Genomic DNA, 17,680 nt, shown 5'->3' with positions numbered 1-17,680 from the left:
TTCAGTACATAGTGACTACATTCATCAAGGAGAGTTGGTACATACACATAACACCTCTTTCTTTCTTTTCTTTTCCTTCCTCCCCGCCTTTCCTTCTTTTCTTGTTGGGGTACCGGGGATCAAACTCAGGACCTTGCACTTGTGAGGCAGGTGGCGGCACCACTGAGCTAAATCCCAGGCCTACATCTTAATTTTTTGTTTGTTTTTGCTACCAGGGATCAAACTTGGGACCTTGCGCTTGTGAAGGAGGTGGAAGAACTAGCTAGATCCTTGGCCCATATCTTAATTTTTAAAATCAAGGTGCTTAATTTTTAAATCAATGTGTTATTAAGGAATGTGTACTCTCTGATTTCTAACTTTTATTCTTGTTTTTCCCTTTTTCTTCACTAGTCTATAGTTTCATCTTTTACATGAAATATTTATCCATCTAGAAATTATTTTTATACATTTACAATACAAAGGATCTTTCCCCTTTCAGATGGTGAGGTATTTATCCCGAGAACATTTTCTCAATTCTGAAATTACATTTTTACTTAAAAGCTCATTTTTGGTTCTATTTCTAGACTACTGTCTATTCCACTGAGCATTCTTTCTTTTTTTGGGGTACTGGGGACTGAACTTGGGTTCTTGTGCTTGAGAGGCAGGCAGTGGAACCACTGAACTAAATCCCTAGCCCTGAGCAATCTTTCTAATGTGATCTATTTCAAACTGTTTTAATCATTACCATGTACAATATATTTTATTATATGGTACTACCAAGCCTTCAGAATAATTTGCATTATTCTCACACATTGCTTTAAAAATACCCTTTAAAGCATTAAAGGTAGAAGGTACATTTTCACCACCATTTTTCAACCTTCATTCAGCCTCACCACTTCTGCCCTCCACAACCCCAGAAAATATAACCATCAGTTAATGTGCGCCAGACCTCTAACCTTTTTACTACACATTAATGGGAATCCAAGGAAAACATACAATGTTGTCTCAGAACTTTTTTTTGGCCTATATTTTATTGTCTATATTGCTCTGTAACCTGCTTTTTTTTGGTATTGGGGATTGAACTCAAGACCTTGCGAGGTAGGCCTAACCTTTTTACACTACATAAAAAAGCCTTAAAATCCCATTCACTTCATATGTTTATATACTACATATTTGAAATGCTCTGTAGTGCTAGTTATCAAGTTATCAAGTATTAGGTTTATATCTAGATGTCTCACCAAAGCCTCATGTGCTCATAGGTGGAGCTTTGGGGAGGCAAAAGAATCATGCGGCATGATACTCACCAAACATTGAGGAGCTTATAGCTCAATGTGATGTTGGGAGAGGAAGCCTGGTTAGCGGCGGCAGGTCACTGGGGGTGTCTACTCACCCCACCCCCACCTGGCTCTTTGCATACTGCCACTCGGCACGAGCTGTTTGTCCTCTGCTATGCCACCTTCCCTCAGAACCGGCCGAATGTAGACTGAGTCAATAACCTTCTCTCCTTTAAGGTTTGGATGCTGGGTACTGTGTCTCAATGATGAGAAAGTAATTAAGACATAAAAGTTTCTCAAAGTTCAGCAAGCCAAAGCTTGTTAAAATATAGCTATTTGTGATTTACCCCAGATAATTTTGATTTAGAGGTCTGGGGTGATGCCTAACAATTCATTTCTAACAAAGTCCTAGAAATGTTACAGCTGCCTATGGACTGCCACACTTTGAGCAGCACTGTTCTCTAGATCTGAATAAACCACAAGTCAAATTATTCTCTTCCTCATGGGTATTTAGGTTGATCTGAATATCCTCAAGTATAAACAATACAGTTCTCTTGCACAAGTATAGAATTTCTAAGGTTGATATCAAGAAATAGAATCTGTACAGTGATAAGTGACTTTTAAAGAGCAAAACTGACTTAAAAATATCCATAATAATAAAATGTTAGGCCAGTGGTGATAGACAAAACTTCTTGAGAGCCTGAAGGAGGTTCTAGCAGTGGAGTGCCAGTACACATATACCCTTGACCAAAGAAATGGTCCTCCTCCATACGGGGTGGTCGTCCTCTGACTGACTGCACAGCTTTGTAAGCAACACATGCAGTGGTGAAGGAGGGAGGGGACACCCACTTAGCCAGCCAAATTGACCCTGCTGATCAATGGGGTGAGAGATGCCACATCCAGATCACCCTCACATCTGACATCTCAGATGTCAGATACTTTATACCAGGGTAACTCATGATAATTATTCACTAAGTTTGTACAGCATACATGAAGGAACTGAGGCACATTTAAACAGTTTTTATTATGAGCTTTTCTCATCCTTCCTTTCCTGTATTATCCTTCCCTAAGATGTATAATTTTGAGAAATAAGAATAAGCAGTTGTTGTACAAAGACCAATTAAGTAGAGGAGTCTAGTGTACACTTCCTAGATCACTGACTAGCAACTTAAGCAACCATCTGCAGATATGAAAAGGAAATCCTGACCCTAGAATAGGTATATTATGCTTGTGGAAATAATAAATTTGAATTGTTATAAGCACACAGGCTGTACTGATCAATTACAAAATTCTTACACTGTGAGTTTTTTAGGGAGATTAAGGCAATTTGGAAAAGACAAACTATACCCTACTAAAGACATTTCGTCAAGTTTACAGTATTTAAAGGAACTAATTTCTTAAATTTGTAAACTTCCTTTCATACAGACTTGATCAACAGCCTTCTGATTAATAGCTTAACCTGACTCTGGATGAACTCCTATTAGATAAGAGAGCTGAATGCATTTCTAGTTGTAATGGAGAGAGGACTCAAGTTAGGCAATGGTATCACAGAATGCCAAAAGCAAAATGTTTTATATGAGCACTGGGAAAATATATTCCCTGAACCTGTCCTGTCTTCTCAGCAATGAACCAGATGACTCCAAACACAGGACACTAGGGCAGCCAAGAAGTCACACTTAGGGGCAAAATAAAGTTTTAAATTATGTATCATTCTGGCAGTGGGGCATTGCAGAGGAGAAATAGACCATGGGAGCTCAGCCAACAGCTTCTTTCTGTCCCTTTATGTAGTCACTGTATTTCATCCAGGACACCTGCTGTTTGGGTGGTGGCACTCTTAATCCCAGCATCACATCTTCAATTGCAGCGTCACACACCCTAATCCAGCCACCTTCAAAAATCCCCACCTAAGACTGAATAAGGCTTTAGAGGGACATCTAGAAACAAGCCATAACAGAAGACCATCAATTCATCAAATGTGTCTGTACTGAAAGCATAATTATTAGTGATCAAGTGTATTGCTAAAGCTAAAAGCCTTTTACTATTCGAAAAGAGCTGATCCTGACTTCTGTAAGGACATTTCTCATCAACTTTTAGGAGAGGTTGCAGTTCAAAAGGTGGCCGTTACCCTCTTTTGGCTAGTTCCGTAACTAGATGAATTGAAAAAATAACAGAAAATATTGTGGCACAACTGTTAGAGAGGATTAATGGGTCACTCCAGACTGATGAGTCTATGTTGGCAAAAAGCAGCAATGCTTGTTTTTGTATACTGTATCTTCCAGGAGAACATTCTTTGGAAATATTTAAAAAAAAAATTATGTGCCATTCTGAGTAGAACAGCAAAATTTTGTGCTAGCCTTGAAATGTCCCACTTGGGATTCAGGACACCTATGCTATTTAAGCCTGTTAAGTCACTTAGTTTCAGATATCAGAGCAACTGTCAAAGTATCATAGGGCTTGTGTTCTAGTAATCTTTTGTTTTATTTAATAGCCCCAAAGTGCAAGAATAGTGATACTGGCAAATTTAATATGCCAAAGGGACACTGTGAGTGCTTCCTTTAATTGATAAGGTGAAAGCTCATTTAACAGTGAAAAAAAAAAAAAAATCAGATGCACAGGATGCCAAAGCCTACAGTACTATCAGACAGTCTGAGACTACATTCACAGGTAAATTTTATTATTTGTCACTAATCTGTTAAGCCTAATTTATAAATTAAACACCATCAGAAGCATGTCTATGAGTAGGAAACGACACAATATGTAGGGTAGGGTTCAGTACTTGGTGTGGTTTCAGGCACCCATTGGACATCTTGCAACATACCCCCCCACCCTAGAATAAAGGTACACAACTATATAGTCTTTCTAATCACTGCTGTGTGTATTATAAACACTTTCCATGTCAGCAAACACTTATAGTCACTCAAGTTTTCCAGTGTCTGGTTGATTCAGACTTTGTTTAATATTGCCACTGAGGTCTTGAGTTGAACTAAATCTCAAAACAAATGGCTGGAGTGCCAGTAAAAGCATATCATAAATGTAATGGTAAAGCAGGGATTCCCAGCCAAGATAACCCCGACTAAAGTACTAGCTATGGTCATTTATTACTTAAGGGCTGGACACACACACACACACACACACACACACACACACACACTCATCATTGCCATAAATTGCTCAGTAATCTGTGAACTTTCTTCAAGAAATTATTTCTTGCTTTAAATATCTCTGCATTTTCTTTTTTTACAGAACTCTACAGACAAAAGGTTAGCTTCATGTAGGTTAAGAAAAGTAGAAATAAAATAGTAAAAAATTCCAACAACCCAGAGGTTCAACAAAAAGTACTAGGTAAAATATCAACAACTGCTGATTCTTAGCAGCTACTATGCATCATGTGTACCTTATATGCCATGTGACACCTTATTTAACCTTTATAATGACTTTATGAGATAGGTCCTAAGGAAAAAACTGACGAAAAAAATATCCAAAGTGTCATTACTTCTATAAGGTTATAAGGACCAACAAATGTCAGAGCCAAACAATGCTATTCAGCAACTGGAAATATTTACTAATGAGGAAAGATGCTTAACACACACACACAATAACCAGAAATCTAGGCAAATATAAAAAATGATGGAGCAGCAATCACATAATTCTTATTCTTTTTGATCATCTGTATTTTCTAACATTTCTACTCAAAAATAAATGATTCTCCTTTCCTCCATTAAAAAAATTAACAGTGTGAAAATTTGGATTATGGATGGGAATGTGCATATTACCTATAGTAAACTAACAAAATAGACGTAAGAATATGGATAAGTCAAAGTTTAGAAAAACTTTGATGGGAAGTCAGTTTGATCAAAATATTCAAAATAAATACATGCAGTATCTTCTTGAAAGAGTTAAAATTATACCACAACGACACATGCATACCCGTGTTTACAGCAACACAATTTATGGTGGTTAAATCTTGGAAATAGCCCATACGTCCATCAACAGATAAGTGGATAAAGAAAATGTATTTATATACAAAGCCATAAAGCAAGATGAACTTGAGGCAATTTTAGATAAATGGATGCACCTTGAGACTATAATCTTAAGTGAAATAAATTAGAAACACAAGTTTAAATACCACATTATTTCTCTTGTGTGAGAAATCCAAAGTATAAATATGGAGCAAAATGGAAGACATTAGTAAGGGAGAATTTTTCAAATGGAAAAGGGAACAAGAGATTAGTGGGAAGTAAAAATGTATTTAAGGAAAAAAATATAAACCATGGAGATATAGCTATTGCAAATGTGGAGGGAAAAAAGGGTGGAGATGAGGAGAGGAAAGGGATCAAAAGTAAAAAAAAAAAAAAAAAAAAAAAGGAATTCAGATGTGTTAGGTAGCTTTGCAGAGTCCCCATGATGAATGTGTGCAAACACATGCTAATTAAAACACACACACACACACACACACGCACACATTCTTATGCACCTATTCAGAGATGAAGTTTCCTAAAATCCAATTCTTACTTGTCAGTTGGTGCAGGGCTGCTAGTCACTGGTGTCTCTGCGGGCTTCTCTGCAGGCTTCTCCTGCTGAGCTGCACTAGCAGGTGCAGGCTCAGAAGACGCTGTCGTCACTGCTGGAGAGATGGATGCAGGTATGGAAGTGGGAGCCAAAGCAGGGGCAGGGGTTGGTGCCTGAGCCACAGCTGTTGCTGAGGAGGAACTAACAGTGGTGGTGCTGGCAGGACTCGACTGCTGCGTTGTAGCTGGTGCTGGTGTGGTCACTGCTTTGGGCTAAGTACATTAAAAGGCAAAATAATTATAATAAAATACATTTTGTGATCCCCAATTAGACTACCATTACAGTGTTCTACAAGCACAACACTAATACAAACTTGTAACTTGATAAATGACATAATTGACCAATATTAGCAAACTGACTTACTTTAAGTTCTTCTAAGTTCTTAAGAGCATTTCTCTTACCTTTAACTATTGACCACAACTGTCTCTAAGCCAACAATTTCAGCCTACAAAGCAAGTTAATATGAAAAAGAACCCAAAGAGACTATTTTAAAAGCCACATAACTTTCCTGAAAACATTTACGTACCCTGATCATAACTTTATTGCCATTTAAAACCATTACCAAAAGAATTCTCTTGAAATAAAAGTATAATTTTCTAGAAATGAAAGTATGAATATTGATAAAAATGTCAAATACTCTACTGCATTTTAGGAAAAAAAATCTGATACTAACTAGTAAGTGTAACTACAAAAGGTTAATAATATTTTGAGATATGTATGTAAACAGAGAAAAGATTCCCACACACACAAAAAATCATACTATTATAGTTTTGCTCTTCTCTTGAGACCTATTAATATTCACTATCCTTTGGTGGTGCACGTCTGTAACAGACTATATAGTGAGTTCAAGGCTATCTAAACTACATTGGTGATACCCTGTCTCAAAACAACACCACCCCTCACAAGCAAGCAAGAAACACCCCCCCAAATTAGCTATCTGTTTAGTTTATAAATTTCCTATGGAAAAAAGTTAATTCTTTTGATATAATTAAAATACAGCATAATTTGCTACAAGTATAAATCAACCAACTACAAAAGCAACAAGATGTCTTTGTCTTGTTTGATGTAAGTTAACAGTACACTGGAGAAAAAAGTGGCTAGTGCAAGGGTGAAGGAAGAAGCCGGATGTGGTGGCACAGGCCAGATACTCCAGCAATCAGAAGTCTGAGGATTGCTGCATGTTCAAGGTGAGATCCTTGTCACAAACAAACAAACAAACGGAGAAGGAGCCTTTAAAAAATACTTGCAGCATCTAATACCTCCTTTTCTTGTTCTAGGAGTCATGTAATTAGCTCTATAAATTTACCTGCAAATATAATAAAGATTACTACAGTTCTAAAACTTCAGTGAGATGAAATCCTTAGGTAATGAAATTCTGGATTAATTAGAATTTTCCAAAGATGAAGATTTTTATTTTTACATACCAAAATAGTGTAAGAATCAATATGAGTAAAAATAATTAAAAATGTATTGTATCTATTAACATTGTCCTTATTTGTAGTCAACATAACAGATCACACCTTTCAAGGACTCTCTCTAAAAAGACCTATTTGAACCTTATCCTAAATAGAATCAAGCCCCACTGCTTTTTGAAATTTTTCTTCTTGCTTTCAATCTAAAAAACTTTTTCTTTTCTTCTTAATAAGGTCCTCTGATTGCTTCCATAGTACCAAATTATTGGAACATTCTTTCTCTTCTAATACGTGGCCTGTTTTCTTAACTTCACAATAAAACAAGTGTGAATATTATCAGAATTCTATGTAATGTAATAGGCTCTAAGTATTTATTCCTCAAAGAGTTGCACATATTTTGAGATCTTTTCTGCTTAACTCTTACATTCTGAATCATCAAGGTTACTGTGATATGAAGTGATTATATCAACAAAAATTATATACAAATACTTGATTATCACATTTATCCTTAAAACGTATAAAATTAGTTGGAAAAAATATTATTCAGCTTTAAAAAGGAATGGAATTGTGATATATGACAATACAGATGACCCTGAAGACACCATGCTAAACGAAATAAGCCAGGCAAAAAAGGACAATTACTGTCCATATGAGTTCACTTATATGAGGAACCTAGAGTGAAAGAAGATAGAAAGTAGAATGGTAGGTTGCTTAGGGATAAGTGAAGAGGAATGAGGAATCAATGTTTAGTTGAGGAACGTTTCAATTTGGGAAAATACAAGTTGTGGACCTAAAAGATGGTGATACTTCCACAGCCACACACTGTTAGACTGAATACTTGGTGCTTACATTCAATAAAATCTTTTTGATCTTTCTTTGACTTAAAAACATTCATATGCAACACATACAAACTGTGTAAGTTGCTTTTTGTTTCTCAGTTTATGGTAACTAACATTATTTTCAACTAGTACCAATTACTTTGACTTTCAAAATAAAACTCATGTTTATTCCACTTGTGGTCCTGGATAAACTGTTTTTAATTATTGGTCCAAGTAATACTGCTTGCTATGGTTTGTCTTCTCCTCCAACCAACTCATGCAGTTTAATAGTTAAAGTCTTAAATTAATGGCAATAAGAGGGTGGAAACAATCTGACCAGGGAATTTAAAGGTGGGACTTTTGAAAAGTGATCAGACTACATCATTAGGGTAGACTCCCCATGACTGAATTCTGATTATCAAGTGAGGAGACCACACATGGATGAGATACAGAAATACATGTTTTCTCCCTAAAATGGACCATTATCAGAGCCTGAACCATACTGTTTTGGACTTCCAGCTTCTAAAAGTCTGAGCAAATGAAACTCCTTTTTCTTATAAAGTAGGTATCTCAGGTGTTTCATTGTAATGTAAAGCTACTGGTAACACTGTTCCTTCCCTTATGTAACAATTCAATCCTAAATTAAGGTCACTAGGGCCAGAAATTTAGCTCAGTGGTTCTGCCACGTGCCTTGCAAGTGCAAGGGCCAGAGTCTGATCCCCAGTACAAAAAAACAAATACAACAAAATTAACGTCATGAGTAGCACAACTTCTACATTTGTCTTAACTCTCTCCTGCAAGATTACGTAGCCTTAATTTTAAAAAGTACTTAAATAATCAAGTAAATAAGTTAATGGTCTCCATGGTTTCTCTCTTAAAAGTTTCACTTTTAGAAATAATCCCAAATAAATTCAGACCAATAAATCACAAAAAAATTTCTGTTCAAACTTCTTCACAAAAATCATTCCATCATTTCTTTACAAAGACATAAAGGTGTTTATATTTCACACCTTTTCTACCTGGAAGTTTGTCAGGTTTAATATGTATCTTATCCAACCCCTTTAAAGCACCCTTATTAAAAGGTACAGAATAAAAGATGTCTATTCAGTTGCTAAGCACCATTTTTTTTTTGTTTTTTTAAATTCTGGGGCTCAAACCCAGGGCTTCATTCATGCTAGACAAGAACTATACCAGTGGGCTACATCCCTGGTCCTGGTCATCATTTTTTAAAATAATTACACGGTATTTAACTATCCAAGTAAAACCAATTGTAACATATTTTTTTTGTATTTCAACTGTTTTAGTTTAGATAAAACTATAAATGTATAAAATTATGAATTAAATGGTTGACCCAAGGTAAACTCAAAAAGCATCTTTAACAGCAGTTTAACAGTAGTGAGGTACACAATGCTACAGAATACACACACACACACTGTGCCCATTATGTAGAGTTCAGATAAGTATTTTTTAAGACTCACATGCATAAAGATAAGACAGCATGAGGCCAAACTTACTTTTGTCACCATAACCACCACAAAGTTTTTCTCATCAATTTTATATTCTTTGAGAGCAGTGTCATCATTGAGGATTTTACCTAATATAGTCAGAGGAAAAAAAAATGTTATTTAAGGCACCATAATCTTTATCTTACACATAAATGGAATCAAAACTTTATCTTAATTAAGCACCGATATTAACTCTAATTATTTTCCCAAGAAAAACATGAACTAGTGAGCCAAAATAAAGATACACACAAATGGGAACACATTAGTTAAGGCATAAATATTTCACTACAAGATGCCAAATATATCTCCTGTATATAGAATGTCCAGCAATTTTTAAAAATGTATTAATGATATAAAGGAATTGCTGGGCAAGGAAAAATGAAATCGATCCTGAGAAAGTGGAGCTCTTGAAGACAAAGAAAATCCAATATTGGACATCCAGATATCCCTTGGGAAATAACCTACATTCTTTCTTGATAGGAGAAAAGGGATAGCAACAAACTTCCTTTTCCTGAAATACCAGATACTGGACTACTCAGCAATATTCCAATGCTATGAAAGTGAGATACTGCAAAAACATTTCTAAAAATGACATGGTATACAGGAAAAGGGAAGATGGTATAGAACTTAGTAAAGCACAGGCAGGGTACATAAGACTGCATGCAGTCAGCTGAAGGCCAGATACTATAGTAGTCATGACCCCTTGGAGGTTTTCATTTCCTGGAATTCAGTTTTCATTTTTTTTGGAGACACAGTCTCACTGTGTAGTTCAGGCACGTATTTTTATACTGTCTCTTGACTTAAAAAACTTTCTGTGTTCTTTAGTCAATTTTAGTAGTTTATTTAAAAATAGGTGGGGCTGGGGATTTAGCTCAGTGGTTTTGCCACCTGCCTCACAAGCACAAGGACCGGAGTTCAATCCCCAGTATCTAAATAAATGTTTCCAATGCTTTGACCCAAAAGCCCCTCTCCTGACACTTTATTCCAAGACAAGGTATAATAGTTAAAAAAAAAAAAAAAAAAAAAAAAAAAAAAATAATCCCCAGTACCAACCAACCAACCAACCAATAAATAAATAAATAAATAAATAGACAGTGGCACTTGGGAGGGTGAGGTAAGAGGATTGCCACAAGTTCAAGCCTGAACTGTGCATAGTGACACCTTCTCTCCTAAATAATAAACAAACAAACAAACATAAATAAATAAAATGAATTAATTTTGAGTGCATTAATAAAACAAAATCACCATATGGTCCTAATTCATTCAATTAATAGGATCAAGATAGTTTCATTAAAAACACAAAAGCCAATTATAGGATGATTACAAAAGAAAATAAAACCAACAATGTTTGATGGAAAAATATACGGAGCAAATGTGAATAAAGAGAAGATTGAATATAGTATCACTTTCAAATCACCACACTTCCACTGCTTTTACCTATATGCTTCTGACAGAATCAATTCAAACATACTATAATTTGTAACATAACATTCCTAAAACTCAAAATGTCACTTATAAGCAAGACATGGCAAACTGAATTCATACCTGCATAAATTAATTTTTGACCTGCTACTGGGAAGGCATCTTTCCCTTTCTCAGATTCAATCTTCTCTTTCAGTGCTTTCACCTACAGGAAAAATAAAGATTTTTTAAAAAAATAAAAGCCTAAACCAAAACAACAATCCAAATTCTGAATAATGAAGACAAAACTTTAATACAATTATTAATGCTTCCAAAACCCACAGATCATTTATTTCAATATATTCCAAAAAGACTCAATAGAAACCTACAAACTTTAACACCATATCTTAAACCCGAGTCTGAAAACTAAGTTGATTGCGTAAGTTAATTTAAAATAGTTTCAAAATGAAAAGGTCCCATTGCCCATGAAGTTACTTGTATCCCACACAAAAAATAAAGCTTTTCAACCTAAAAGATCTAAGAAATAGTGTGACATACAGCAATAAGAGTATGTTAATGTTAAAGGCCAAACATGAATATTAAAGGCCAAACAATTGATTTTTTTAAAGTGTTGTAATGTTTTATTAAAATCACCTAGGTGGTTTCTGAAAGAGCAAATAAAAACCTTGGGAGAAGGTGAGGGAAATGGGGGCTGGACCATGGTACATTTGAAAATAGCTTTACAGGTATTTCAAAAAGCTTAGCCAAAGCTGAGAACCACTGGACTGACTATATGAGTAATTTTTCATCAGTCTCACCTGAATAGGGGACTTTCAGAACCTCTTCAATTTTTAACATTATACAACAAATAGGCTCATCCCAAGAATTTAGAAAATGAGCCTAGTGAAGTTCTTAAGTTGCTAGAAAAGGTGTCATAGGACTAAAAAAAGGCAAGGAGCCACATGAAATTACACTAATGGAGCTACATTACACCTTAAAGGCACAAGAAGGGAGAAACTGCTTTTCCTTCAATTTTTCAGAATACTGAAAATTGTCTAAATTGCCTGCCCCAAGCTTTATGGGAAAAAAACCACCCAACAGAAAGAGCTTTAAAGACAGTTTCTTTTGTAAAATTAAAAAGTGATGGTGTCTATTTCCAAAATAAAAGAACCTTTATTTAGCATCAAATACATTAATATAAAAAATTCCATACAACCCTAAAAATTCTGGGACCGATGGTAATATCCTCCACTCAAATTTTATAGGACGAGGAAATAAAGAGGACAAATCACCTGCTCAGTGGCAGCTGGAAATTCAAATCATCCCTGACTTCAAATTTCAGAGCATTTTGTAAATGACATAACCTTGCTAACTTCATCTTCCTAAAAAGGTCAGCATCATCACTGCTATTCTGATGCTCCCTGGCATCATAGAACTTTCAACACACTATTTTCCACTGTTTAAAATGAAACCTAACATACATACTTTGTAAAAAATTGCTCAAAAATAATCTCAACTGTTAATTCAGAATATAAACTATTTTTTCCTCCAATATACTACATCATTTTCCTACTAGTAAAACTTTAAGCTGGGTATGGTTCAGAATTAAAAAAACAAAACAAAACAAAACCAAAAAGCCCACAACTTCTTCAACAACTGATTCAGGCTTGACTTCAGACCCTATGAAGTGGAACTGCAAAGTAAACAATCATTATTACAAAAAAAAAAAAAAATCATTACCTTTTCTCTGAGACTTTATGAACAGAATCGAACAATCAGATTTGCAAAAATTTAAAACTATTAATCTTCTCACTGCTTTATTGTTACTTTGGGGAAAAAAATGAGCATTTAAAGGTTTTCTAGGGCCAGATATTTAGCTCAGTGGTGATGCTGCCTGCCTCCCAAGCGCAAGGTCCTGAGTTCGATCCCAGTTACTAAGTGTTCTCAATTTTAATCTTTATATATCAATATAAGCATATGAACAAGTGATTTTAGGGTCCTCTTTTTACGTGTAAAGGAGTCTTGAAGACATGAAGTCTGAGAACTGCTACCCTACATGCTAAATAATTTGCCCACAGTCAACTAAATGGTGGCAGAGCACAGCCAGAAAAAGCAGCAGTGAATGGCAAATTTCCCTTCAATCTTTTGTTATAGAAGCAGAAAAGAGATCCAGCACTTGCAGGTATGATTACTTGGAGAAAACCACAAATAAACTGCAGACCACATCTTACCATGAGTGAACCCAGTTCTCAGAACAGTACAGAGTGCTTACTATATAGTGAGCACTCAATTATGTGCTGAATGAATGAATGAATGAATAGAAAGTAAAAGAATGAAATGGGAGTAATTTTATTCTTGAGAAGTCAGAATGAGATAATTAAGACATTTAATATACAGTCATCTATCTAAGAGAATCTATTTTTTCCAGTAATTAATTCCATTAATTACGTATTATTAATGGATTAATAAATCCAGTAATTTCCAGTAATTAATTCCAGTATTAATTCCATTAATAGAATTATTTTTAAAATTTAGGTAACAAAGAATATCTCATATTTCAGAAAGCCTAAATAACAAGTATTAGCTTGATTAGTAAAGGAAAAAAGAGAGATGAAGAAACAAGAAGAAAATCCCCACAAGTTAAGTAGGACCAAACAAAGCCTTTGTCATCTGGTACTAAATGTTTTCTTCAAAGAAATCAAACCTGGGATTAAAGAATATTAAGAACCCAGTAATGAGAATTCTGTACCTACATGAGTTGGCTAAAGAATTAATCACAGACTAACCCTAAGCATGTTCATTATTTAATGAGTCAAGCTACACTATAAGTAAGAAAAAACAAGATACATAGCAAACATAAAATTCAAATAAATTAAAAAAAGGTGCATAAGAAAATGAACAAAAGACAGGCAGGTAATGCACAATTAGTCAATAAAAAGCAAAGTTCAACCACCTTAATAACCAAAAACAAATTTGATGCCACATATCACTAATCCTATATATAGTTGGAATAAACAATTTTGACAAGTACGTGGATATACACTCTCAGAATGGGAATATCAGATGATTAAAATTTGAGGGTAATATGCCAAAAACGCTTCAGAAATTTTAAGCGGGGGGGAGCATTAAGAATACTACTACTTCTGGTGATTTACTGAAGAAAATAAGTGAACTAGACTTTTAAACAGGCTTAATGACATGTCCAAAATTTTGGCATTTTTCTTTCGCCTTAATATGAAAATGATCTTTATTTCCAACAGGATGAATTTTATCATCCAATAACTGCTCTATTTTTGAAATTATGTGACCAATCAATCTCATACTCCTACCAGCTCTCAACAACTTTTCACTATACTTCATCCTGAACCTCTTGATATTTTGGTTCTGGGTCTCTATTGCACTTCAAATTTTCCTTACTGCTCTACTCATTAACACTGCAGTTCCTTCTATCACCTTCTTGTCTCATCTTACAGATTCCCTTGTGTTTCTGCTGCTCTTGTCAGGCAAAATTCCCTACTCAGACCAACACGACTTAATTTCCATCAGTATTGAACCACTGCAGTGTCATACTTCACTTAGTTAACAAATCTCAATCTTTTACCTAACTGATGATCTATTCAAATTTACATGCAGTCTTCCAAATGCTACTGAAGAAACAAAGATATACTACACTCAATCCTCTATTCCTCTGGTTAGCCCTCTTTTTCAAAACTCATAACCAATACGTTTCCCCATCTCTATAGACGTCCACTTTCTATTTTATATAAAACAAACATTTCATTATCCCTTGTCTCCTCCTAGCTATATTGTCCTCACCTTAGGTTTAAGTATTCTTCAAAAAATTAAATATATACATTGCCTTCACTTTCTTATAACCATACACCTATTATTCAAAAGTGTCCAATAGAGTGCTGATAAACATGGACTTTATTCTCATTTTCCTGCTTATTTTCTTTAGTAGGGCCTACTCTCACAATTCAATTAAGAGTGCTTGCATCAACATCACTGAATTCTGTACTATCTCGATCATCAGACACTTCTTAATCCTTTCCTGTCTTATCCTATCACATCTGACAGAGCTCACTTGTACCTCTTTTTCATACTGCAACCTTCTAGCTTCCATATTATACTTTTCTGGTTTTCTTAACTCTTCAATCCTCCTTTGTGAAATCCTTTTTGGTGGCTATCTCCTTGAGTTTTATGTAGGGTTATGCCCAATACTTTTTTCCTTCTACACAGATTTCTAGGACAGCCTACCATATCTACATTTACTTTTAATAACCATTTCATCTGTATTTGTAGCTCAGGTCTCTGTCTCTCTGACCTTCAGCTATGCATACTCAGTTCTCTACTGGACATCTTCAGTGGCTATCCCATAGGCATTGTAATCATAATGTATTTGCATAATGCAGTTCTAGACTAGTTTGCTTAACTCTTTCTTAACCCAACCTAATTAAATGTACTTTAATTATTGGGGGAGGTACTGGGGATGGAACTCCCCAGTTCTGCACTTGTGAGGTAGGCGGTGGAAGCACTGAGCTAAATCTCTAGCCCTAAGTGTACTTCAAAACAGCTTTTAAAAAAAGGCATTGCTATTTTTGCATGCTTTAAGGAAGAGGCTGCAACTGTGCACATGACTTCTAAAGTTAGGACCCGCAGTGGATACAGCTGTAAATCTTCTAACTATAGGAAGCCCTGTGCCACTGCCATTCATGAGGTAAATTATCTTTACAGGATAAATGTACAACTATAAACTGTGCTTTGACTAAATAACAAGTGTACTTTTTTGGAGGGCATATAAGGTTTCTCATTATGTAGTCCAGGCTGGCCTTGAACTTGCTATGATTCTCAGGCTACACTCAAACTTATGATCCTCCTGCCCCAGCCTGCCAGGTGCTGGGAATATAGGTCTGTGCGACCATGCTCAGCATCAGGGATATTTTACCAAGTGGATACAAAGGAATAGGGAGCGAACTCTTACCTTGTTTATCTCACCGTAAAGACTGTGAGCTTATCAACTCAACTACAAAGCACAGCTAATGCTTGAGAAATCAAACATTTTTCTAATCACATACTTACTTCTCTCTTACGAAGTTACATATTTTAAAACAAAGATAATATTAAACACAGCATGGCTTTTATGACAATATAGTATTTAAAAGTAGCACCACAGAGCTAAACTTATCATGTAATTAATTTCCTAATCTGAATACTATAGTGCATTTCTAAAACACTACTCTAGTTCAGGCCAACAGCAGCCATGCCAGTCACGCCAAGGTTTTGGTCAACAATGGATGACATATATGATGATGGCTGCATAAGATTATAATGAAGCGGAACAATTCCTATCACTTAGTGACAACATAGTCGTCATGTAACACTGTTGTAGTGCAATCCAAGTGTTTGTGGTGAGGAAAGTGTAAAAATCTATGCTATCATATGAAAGTCCACACATTCAATTATGTTTAATAACTATGCTGTTATACTTTTAATCATGATTTTAGATGAATTCTTTCTACTTAATAAGAAAGCAGAGCTTTGGGATTTAGCTCACTGGTTCTGCTGCCTGTCTTGCAAGCTCAAGACCCAAGTTCGATCCCTGGTACCAAAAAAATTAAATTAAAAAACAAAAAACAAGAAAGTAGAAATATATAGTGTGCAAGCAGCAAGTACCAGACTCGAAGCCACACTGATGACTGACCTATACCACCTAGGTTTATATAAGTAAACTGTAGTATGTTTTCCAAGGACAAAGTCTCCTAACAATACATCTGTCATCATTTCTGTTAAACAAACTTAGGTTTTATGTTCAAGATATCAAAATAATATTCTGGGAACATGGTCCTAGTATGTGCTGTCATGTCAGTATTCTTATATAGTACTTTGTATCAAATATCTAGGACTATTGCTTATGCTCCTGCCTAATGTTACAGTGTATCTTTCCTTATTTTGTAACCCTGCTGTCTCACTGCTGTTGTAACTATGTGTCTAGTAAAAAGAAGTTTGAAAGCTTTGCAGCCTTGAAGTACAGAAGTGAATGAACAAGTAACTTGTGCTATGTGCTGGCCAAGGGCCAGCCATATTAAGAGCCTCACAACACAAACAGCTATGTGCATTCCACATTTGAAGATTCAACTGACCATGATCAAATATACTGGAAAAAGAAAAAAATAACGTTTTTCATGTCATTATTCCCTAAACAATGCAGTATAGCCATTATTTACACAGCATTTATATCATTATATCTAATAGGTATTATATCTAAAGATTTAAAGTACATGGGAGGGGGCTGGGGATTTAGCTCAGTGGCACTGTTGCCTGCCTTGCAAGTGCAAGTTCTGGAGTTTGATCCCCGGTACTGCCAAAAAAAAAAAAAAAAGGGAGGATAGGCATAAGTTATAGGTAAATACTATACCACTCTATACAATAGACTTGAGTACCTGGGGATTTTTATTTCAGGGGAATGTTTTGAAAGCAAATGTCTATGCATACTAAGGAATGACTGTGATTAACAAGTTTAATCCACACTACAGCTCCATGGGTCTGTACTAGTCAGCCTCCAAAATGGCTCTCAATGACCAATGGCCCCTGTCTATCCTGAACTATGGTTACATTAAAGAAAAAGGACACAAGTCAGGCGTGGTGGTGCATGCCTATAATCCCAGCACTTGGGGAGGCTGAGGCAGGAGGATCACTGTGAGTTTGAGTCCAGCCTGGGCTAC

General features: G+C 35.5%; 1 protein-coding gene across 1 annotated transcript in view; it reads right to left on the bottom strand.

Annotated features, from left to right (window-relative positions):
* Window positions 1-17,680, bottom strand: part of Rad23b (RAD23 homolog B, nucleotide excision repair protein) — a 41,067-nt gene that overhangs the window by 17,421 nt on the left and 5,966 nt on the right. Inside the window, exons 2-5 of the mRNA XM_010639456.1 lie at window positions 17,099-17,112; window positions 11,103-11,184; window positions 9,567-9,646; window positions 5,766-6,034 (exon numbers count right to left, since the gene is read on the bottom strand). Coding sequence (XP_010637758.1) covers window positions 5,766-6,034; window positions 9,567-9,646; window positions 11,103-11,184; window positions 17,099-17,112 — 445 coding nt within the window. The remainder of the gene's footprint in view (window positions 1-5,765; window positions 6,035-9,566; window positions 9,647-11,102; window positions 11,185-17,098; window positions 17,113-17,680) is intronic.

The sequence above is a fragment of the Fukomys damarensis genome, unplaced genomic scaffold, assembly GCF_012274545.1.
Source record: "Fukomys damarensis isolate Sample0158 unplaced genomic scaffold, DMR_v1.0_HiC HiC_scaffold_36, whole genome shotgun sequence".
Classification (NCBI taxonomy): domain Eukaryota; kingdom Metazoa; phylum Chordata; class Mammalia; order Rodentia; family Bathyergidae; genus Fukomys; species Fukomys damarensis.
The sequence above is the reverse complement of the archived record's forward strand: the minus strand, read 5'-3'. Positions and strand labels throughout refer to the sequence as shown.